Source organism: Nycticebus coucang, chromosome X (genome assembly GCF_027406575.1).
Source record: "Nycticebus coucang isolate mNycCou1 chromosome X, mNycCou1.pri, whole genome shotgun sequence".
In the NCBI taxonomy this organism is placed as follows: Eukaryota; Metazoa; Chordata; class Mammalia; order Primates; family Lorisidae; genus Nycticebus; species Nycticebus coucang.
Window position 1 is genome coordinate 82,346,984 of NC_069804.1, and position 9,209 is coordinate 82,356,192.

At 46.9% G+C, this 9,209-nt stretch overlaps 1 protein-coding gene across 1 annotated transcript; it reads left to right on the plus strand.

The window, feature by feature from the left end:
• Positions 1–5,332: 5,332 nt before the first annotated feature.
• LOC128577658 (polyadenylate-binding protein 1-like 2) lies at positions 5,333–8,061 on the plus strand. The gene has a single exon (XM_053579933.1). It carries the CDS (start codon positions 5,813–5,815, stop codon positions 6,413–6,415), a length of 603 nt encoding a protein of 200 aa, XP_053435908.1. The 5' UTR covers positions 5,333–5,812; the 3' UTR covers positions 6,416–8,061.
• Positions 8,062–9,209: the final 1,148 nt, after the last annotated feature.

Genomic DNA, 9,209 nt, shown 5'->3' on the forward strand with positions numbered 1-9,209 from the left:
CATAATCTGGCTTCCTTAACTCCCCACTTGATAAGGATCTGAAGGGCCATTTGCTACATATGTTATATTTGTTTAAGACAGCTTAATAATTGTTGTTGTTAAATACCAGGGGCATATCCAGACATTTTCCAATTCTCTCTAAATAACAGCCTAAGGCTGACTTTTTCGCCGGGCTATATCCCATAATTATCTTTATTTGGAGGAATTGGGGGGAAATTCAATGTGAATTGACAGAAATAATTTCCCTACTCCAAAACACAGTTGTGCTTTCATTTTCAATGCTTCTAAGCACCCTTTGCTGCGCCTATGGCAGTGAGCAAGTCGTGGGAAGAGGCTTCTTTAAGCAGACCCCTGTTTTCATTGTTTTGATTCACTTTTGTGTACAGTTGATCTCTCCCCGCTGGTGCCCCCAAACGCTTCCTTCTTCCATTCTTTTTTACATTTTCCTCCGCTGTCTGAACTGCATCCCTATTCTTTCTGATTTCTCTCTCCTGATAGGAAGAAGGAGGTGGGCCACATGAAAAAGCAGAGCAATGCCTACCCCATTCTTTGACGAGCTGTTTCTGAACTTCTCTCTTTTCAAAGCTCCACTGAGAAATGATCAGAAAGAGAAGTCCAAACACTAGCACACAAAGTTGGTGCTGTCCCATTCTAAAGCAACTCCCATGCACACACAGCTAGGACCACTGACGCACCTGAGTGAGGACCTTGAGGCTGGACAATGCAAAGCCTTGGAGAGAAGGGGGGAGTTGGACATGTGAGACCTTGGACGGAAGGTCTGTCCACTGCCCAGTCCTCCTGAATCTCGATCGCTGGCTTCTGCTTCTTAACCGAACTTCTAAATGTCGGAGTGTCTCAGGGAGTAACTAGCTATGCATCTTCTTCTCCTGGCCATACTCTCTCTAGGTGATCCCGCTCAGTCTCGTGGCTTTAAACACTATCTGTATCCTGTTGTGTTGATAATTCTGTCTTTCCCGACTCTGTAGATGACAAATAGACTTCAGAAACTTTACATGTGCAAATAGGAACACTTGAAACCCAGCACATTACCTTTCCCCCTTCTCTAAATCAAACACACCCAATCTTCATATTGCCTATGACCAAACATAACACCTCCATAACTGAGTCATGTGAGAAAACACACTGATAGTAATCATTCATTTCATAAGTTTACTGACTGCCTTTAACCCATCAGCAAGGGCTGTCTCTTTCATTTATTTCCAAAATTCTGTATGAATCCTTTCATTCTTATCCAAATTCATGCTTCCAGTCTGGGCCAAGACACTGCAGTCTCTCAACTAGACTATTGCAAGAGCCTCCTAACGGGTCTCCCTTCTTTCCTTTGTGCCCTGACACTTGCAATATTTTCCACAGAGAGTAGCCAGGAGGAAAAAAAAAAAATCATTGAATGTAAATCAGACTATGGCAGACCCCTGCTTGGATCCTCGCTCTGGCTCCACAGAGCATTCTCTGAATGAGAACCAAACTCTTCATCATGGCTCCACCCACCACTGCACTTTCCTCTGCTCCTTCCCTCTATCCCCTCACACTGGGCTCCAGTCACTCTGGCATCCTTTCTGTCCCTTCCACACCATTCCTTTTGGCTGCAGGGCCAAGGGAATTCCAGGTCCCACTGCTGGGCAGGCTTTTAGCCCAGTTCCTTGCATGACTGGCAGCTTATTGTTGTCCTCAGAAAGGTCTTCCCTGAATTTCTTATCTCCTTCTTAGCTAATTCTCTGGGGTTCTCCCTGCTTTCCTTTGTGCCTTGACAAATGGCTATATGCACCAAATCATCTTGTTTGTTTCCCTGAGAGCATTCATAGCAAACTTTATGTGTTTTTGTACTTTCTGACCTATTGCCTGCCTCTCCGCTACCTAAGTACAGGCACCTTCTGGCTGGAAGAATACTTGGTATATAGATGGCTCCCCATAAATCCATAAGTTCTTGTTGAATCTTTGATTTAATGAGATCAATAGCACTTCCTCCCACAAGAGAGGGACCTTCGCCTCCTTCCACTGGCACTCCACAGGGCTCTATTTTTGCTCCTGTCACAGTGTGTAGCAGTCAGAACATGTTCAATAGTGGGTGGAAGAAACTGACCACAAAGTAAAAAATGGGGGAGGGAACTCCATGAAAGCCCCTAAGAGAGGACTTGGGGGGCAATCCTCAGTTGCATCCTGGTCACTTTAGTCATACTGTTCCCATTGGGTTCAGGATCCCAGAGAGTTTCTTCAGGTTTGGGGATTTCTTGTCCACAGCATGACTTCTCTGAACCTCTTTCCCCTGCTATTTCACTGATTTCTGTTGGCTCTTTGGGCTGGAAGCCAAAGCTGGAGAAAGAGATCTTGTTGAGTCCTAGTCCTCAACTTGATCCCCAGTTGGTCTTCCTTGGCATTTTGGTCTCCCAACAACGGGCTGAGAACTCTTCTCACCATCACTATCTTCTCTACCCCTCTGTAATCAGGGCTTGCGCCCTAGTCCCTGCCTTTGCAGGCCCCTTGGACGATGAGATACGGCTCATCAGCCCCCTGCCTGCAAGCAACCTAGACTTCCAAGAGATGGCTCCTAACTGTGGTCACAGTGATCACCTTGGTCAGATACAGGCTACATGGCAGGCTTTTCCTAGGTCTCCATCCCTTGCCTTTGGTGGCACTAGACCTGCCTAGGGGAAGAGCCGGACTGGACTTGCTGCTGGACTTTGCAAGCTGGTGAGGTACATGTCTGTGTGTCTGCTTCTCAGCCATCTTGGGATGCTTTCTAGTCAGTGATGGAAAGTTCTCATTGTCTTGCACTCAGCACTACAGTGACTCAGTCACTTCCTCGGGTTCATGGTTGTTCTATCGTTTGTGACAGCCCAGGTCCAGCCAACACTGACAACACAGAAAAGAATTTTATTTACCCACAGAAGGTGGCGGTGGGGAGAATATGTGCTGGACTGGTGAAATTCCATGACCTCCTAAGTCCAATCACATAGCACTTATAGCACTCTGCTGGCATTTCTGTTTTCTGTAGCAGCAGCCTGACATTTAGCAGAATGAAGACATCCTCTAAGGCAGCGGTTCTCAACCTGTGGGTCGCGACCCCTTTGGACTGTATTAAAGGTTCGCCGCAATAGGAAGGTTGAGAACCACTGCTCTAAGGGAAGGCACTGTGGTTTGGTTACTTTAAATATCTGACCCCACTGGTTCATGGTAACTGTGAGACAGCTGTTTATGGAACAAAAAGAAGGACAGAGGAAAGAGTTGTTCTGACTCTTTTGGAACTGGTCACATCTGACTTTCTTCTTTTTGTTCTATCAACCTTGTCTTGGTTTTGTGAGTGTGTGCATTGTGCATGCACACTTATACATGTGTATTGGTGTTTAATTTGTACTCTTTCTGAAGTTCTGATTATACTACTTCCCCCCTTGAACTTTCTGAATAGTACCCCTGACCTTGGATGTAGAGTCCAGAGTCCAACCACCTTACGTTGCCTCTCAGGGCCCCACAAAACTTCCAGCCTCATCTTCTACCATGTGTTCTTGGAGACTATGAGTTCTGTCCTCGCTGGATCATGAGGCATGACCAGAAGAGACCATGTGTGTGTTCTCACACTTCAAAGGGCCTTGGGCACAGAATGATCCCTCTGCTCGGAATGCCTTCACTCCTGCCTCAACATGGTAGACTGCTCCTTATCTTTTAAAGCTCATCCAAGGGGGTTCCATCTTTGGTGCTGCCTCACTTGATTCCTACTAGGAAGAGTTAGTGGCTGGTCCTCCTTTCTGGAGGAAGTGGAACTCTAGCCTCTGCTACACTCTACTCTAATGGTTGCTCCCCTGTCTATCCCCTCAGCATTTGGCCCCGTGTGGCCTCTCTGCTCCCACCATGCACACTGCTCACCTCTTCTCCCTCCACCCCACACCTCTGACACATCAACGCTCATGACTCTCTTACCACATTTCCACCCCCAAACCTCTGTGCCAAGTACTTGCTAATATTAGCTGATAAACTGGGACAAGGCACCTCATTCTAGAGAGAAATTTCAATTTTTGTTTTGGTTTTCCTTTGAACCCGGATGTGTATTTCTTGGTCCAGGTTACGAACCTCGGCACCTCAAGGGCAGAGCCAAGAATAGACAAGTGCCTGCCTCTGGACCAGGCCCTGTTCCCAACGCTCAGTTTGGTTTTTCTCACCTTGTCATTGAGGACAGTCCTGGCCACAGAGTGCTCTTGATGCACCCACTTCCAGGCTGCTGGTACTGAGGCTGTGGTGCAGGAAGGGAGTTGGAGGTGTGCAGAACCTCTGTTCCATAGTTCTCCCATAGTATGGAGCAAGTCCAGATTGTCTGCTCCCAAGGACAAACTCAAAACTAGTCTATGCCCTCCTGTCTCCCAGAGCCCTGTATCCCTAGAAATTGGCACCAGCTTCGTAAATATCTGTGGTAGGGCATTATGAATGAGTACATGTATTCTCTTTTGCCAGTGTTGCAGAGGAAGGGAAAGAGCTGGAAAAGGGGGAGAGATCTCTCAGAAAATGCATCAGCAGGCTGAGTAGGGGTGCTTGGGAGGCTCAGAATAGGAGTTGTTTCATTGGTGGTGGTGATGTTGGGGAGTGCGTGTGCTCTTTTAGTCGGGGGTGGGGGTGGGGAGAGAGAAACGCTGGATGTGAGAAAATGATTTTCCTTGGCTTTGTTTGGATCAGGCAAGTGTATCCTCAAAGCCATCCTACCCTCTCTTTCCAAGCACTTAATTTAATCATTTAAACATTCCGTTAGGGGGATATGGGGGGATAAAAATACCTCCCCCCTCCAAATTGAACCCTTATTCCCTCGGTCCACAGTGGAACCCTTTCCCTGGTGTCCTCTTCATAAATATCCAGGCGACACGAGAGGCTGAGCACTCACACCCCTCCACTCCCAGCCTTGGGCTCCCACCTCCTCCCACCGTTCAAAGCCCGGCAGCCCCGTAGCAGCCACAGGGGGAACCAAAGAGACAGAAGCCTTCCCAGCTGCCCGGACCACAGACGCCAACACCCCCCGCCCACCCCCCCACCACACGCCGCCCATCGGTCCGCCTGCGCCCTGCACACTAGCCCACAACCGAGCCCCGGCGGCGGCGGCGGCGGCGGCGGCGGCGGCGGCAACGGCAACGGCAGCAGGCTGCAAGCTGCAGGCTGCAGGCTGCGGCAACTGGCACCGCTGCACTCTTGGCAGCGTTCACCATCCCTGGTGATTTGGGCTCTCCAACTCGTAGGGCGCCGCGTCCCCTGTTCCGGCACCCACCGGCCCTCTTGCCCTCCCCTGCCTCTTTATCCTCCAGCTCGCGGGAAAGGAGGTCGCGGCAGCGGCCTGTAGGCAGCGGCGACCGTGGCGACAGCAGCGACAGTGGCGGCGGCGGTGGCGGCGGCGGCTGCGGCGGCGGCGGCGGCGGCGGCGGCTGAGGCTGCTGCGGCGACGGTGGCAGAGGCGGTGGCTGAGGCCTCCGTGGCGGAGGTGGAAGCAGAGGTGGAGGCTGAAGTGGAGGCCGAGACCTCAGTAGAGGAGGCAGCCGCAGAGGCCATCCTGGGGGAGGAAGAGGCCTCCCTGGCGGGGGAGGAGGTGGAGGCCGCCCAGGCGGCAGCAGTGGTGGCAGTGGCGGAGCCCAGCGCGGCCCAAGCCACCACCGCAGCGGAGGCTGTGGCGCCCCCCTTGGGGGAGGCGATATTAGATGCCGATGAAGAGGTGGCGGCCGCGGTGGCTGCGGCCCTGGCGGCAGCGGCCGCAGCCGCAGCCGCAGCTGATGCAGATGCGGATGCAGAGACGCGCGGGGGCTGCGAGGGGAACCCAGACTTTCCCATGGCTTCACTGTACGTGGGCGACCTGCACCCCGAGGTGACCGAGGCCATGCTGTATGAGAAGTTCAGCCCAGCCGGGCCCATTCTCTCCATACGCATTTGTAGAGACAAGATCACCCGCCGATCATTAGGCTATGCGTATGTCAACTACCAGCAACCGGTGGATGCCAAGCGAGCCCTGGAGACTCTGAACTTTGATGTCATAAAGGGCAGGCCAGTGCGCATCATGTGGTCCCAGAGGGACCCCTCACTCCGCAAAAGCGGAGTGGGGAACGTCTTCATCAAGAACCTGGGCAAGACCATTGACAACAAGGCGCTGTACAACATCTTCTCGGCGTTCGGCAACATCCTCTCCTGCAAAGTGGCCTGCGATGAAAAGGGGCCCAAGGGCTACGGGTTCGTGCACTTCCAGAAGCAGGAGTCTGCGGAGCGGGCCATCGATGCGATGAATGGCATGTTCCTCAACTACCGCAAAATTTTCGTCGGGAGATTCAAGTCGCATAAAGAACGAGAGGCGGAAAGGGGAGCCTGGGCCAAACAGTCGACCAGTGCTGATGTCAAGGATTTCGAGGAAGACACCGATGAGGAGGCCACCTTTCGATGAAGACATCCCAGGAGCTAGCCAGCCAGCAGAGCCAAACCTTGGCTCCCGCCCGGTTTACAACCATCCCCTCCCCACCAACCCACCAGCAGTGTATTGTATTGGGAGTGTAGGTCTCTCTATTCCCACTCCCTCCTCCCTCTTCTTCCCTCCTCTTCTCCCTCTCCTCTTCCCCTCTTCTTTTCCTTCTCTCCCTCTACCCACCCACCACCTCCCTCCCACCATCCACCCCAGTCCCCTCACCAAGGGCATTGGGAATAGTCTTAATAATCTGCACCATTTGTGAGTTAAAACTGCTGCTTCTCCCTGTGGTTTGACTTAAAAAGCATTTTCGTTCTTTGTTTGTTTACCACACAGGTGATACATATTTCCTGGTAGAAACATCAGAAAGGAGCTTGAATTTGATTTGGGAAAACCAAGAGAATACTTGATTACCATAATCCTACTACCCAGAGAGAATTCTTTTACCCTATTGGTGTGCTGCTTTTCCAGGCTCTCTACTCTCCCTCTCTTGCGCTCCCTTTCTCACCCCCACCCCACCTTCCCTTTTAACACACTGTTATAGAATGGTTCATGTATGTGGTGTTTCTTAGCCTGCTTTTTCAGCAACTAAAGCCAAACGAAAATCAACCCATTGAACTTCTTTCCATGTTATTCAACAGGCTTATGAAACGTCATCTTCAGTGCCTGCAGAGTGCTCCAGCTTATCCATGGACCTTAATGTTTCTGTAACCTATCCTGCATTGTTTGGACATTCAGGTGGTGCCTGGTTCTTTCCCTGTGTTTAAAACCAACACTGTGTGTGCTCTGATGAGTGAGTCCTTCCTTGTCAAGCCAAATCTTTGCTAGCATCCCAATGGTTGTCTTAACTGTGGACTTGCAGGATCCACATATACGTATTTTAAAGTCTTTTCTGGTGTGATCCTAAAAGACCCCTTTGTTAGAATTTTACAGTTTTGCACTTGTGCCAGCCCGTGCAGCTAGTGAAAAGAGTCTGCCTACTTTCCCTGAGCAACCTGTTAGTCATTACAACTTGTGTGCGTGTTTGCGTGTGTTGTGTGCCTTGACCAGCCTGATGGGGTGCAAATGGTATTTCCTGTTCTTGGTTGTTTTGCTGATATTAAATACTATTTATGACCCCTTTCCCCTATGCCCACTTCCTTTCATTTTCCCTGTTCACAGAAATATAATTCCTCTTCTTTGCAGGAACAAGATAACAGAAGAAAACTTATGTTGTCAGTAATGAATTCTAGTGATCACCCATACATTTCTGAAACGTTGTCATGGGTACCTATCTGATATTTGCAAGAACTATATGCAACATTTTTGGCTTTAAGTCTAGTATTTTTCTCATGCATATGTCATAAAAATTATAGTGTACATACTGTTTTTATATCTGCTTTTCACACAGATACTCTTGAAGTGCGTTTCATGTCATTAAAGATACTTTGAAAACATTTTCTTTGGCTATTAATATTTAATTTGTGGCTAGGGGAGAGATAGGTAGGTAGATGTACACATATATCCATGTTTCTCTTTCTATATATATTTTTTGTGTTTATGTGTGAGTGCATGCATACGGTTCATTTTTATTTTTTCCTTATTGTTGAACATCTAGGTTTTTTCTGATGTTTCTTTATGCAAGCCAAAGCTGCCAAGAAGATAGATCATAGTGCAAATATTTGCTGATATTCAAGTTTATTTCCTGAATAATCATTGTTAAATAAGAATTGATGTGTCAACGAATTGGAGCTGTTTTCATCTTTTGGGGGTGAGGATTGCATAATTAAATGCCCATTCATGAAGACAGTAAGATAATAAAGTTTATCTTCATTTGGTTGACTTGTGTTGTGAGGAGACATGGTTACCTGGACAATTTTTTGTACTCGGTACTACAGTAAATTCTGCACTTTCCCAATATTTTATCAAAGAAGCAGAAACTTTTTGTTTTATTTATTATAAATATTTATTTTTACATAGATTGTACCCAATTATAATAGAAAATATTTTATAAAAGTTTTTAAAGTAAGAAATAATGTTGAAATCCTAATACCACTCCTAATACTACTTGACAAAACAAATTTTTAATAACTAGGTATCTACATACCTTTATATTCATAATATAATATGCATTGTATAATTTGAGGATATTTCACTGTAACTGTTCTTGAGACCACCTTTCTAAATCACTAAATATTTTCCTGCAATTCTTTTGTTGTACAATATTCCATCACAGGGTTCAGCTACAATTTCTGCAACCAAGTGCCCTTGGAGTATATTTAAAATGGCTATGATATGGTTCCTTGTAAGATTAATTCCATGATGAATGACTTTGTACCTGAGTATCTCAGAATATCTAGATGTTTTCATTCCTTTCTAGTGGAATTACAGAGTGATAAATAATATCACTAGTGGAATTACATAATGATAAGTAATACCACTCTGTAATATTAACAAGTATTGTAATATTTGACATGTCAAAATTTTTCTTGATCTGTTATCAAGTCTTTCTGCCTTAAAGCTTATATATCTGTTAGTAGTGTAGAAAAGTATACATATCATTATCTTAAATTTATCAATTGTTTGAAATTTTATGAAATTACAATAGCTTGTAAAATTTTATTTCCTTTCACAGGTGCATTTTGAAAAAGAAGATCTAGCACATTAAAATATAGATACAAAAATCTTTTAGAATATTTTCTATGTCAGATTTCACATCCATCCATAATCATTTAAAACAATTATAGAGTCACACTGAACATATTTTGTCATAATTTGCTTTTCAGTATAATGTAAA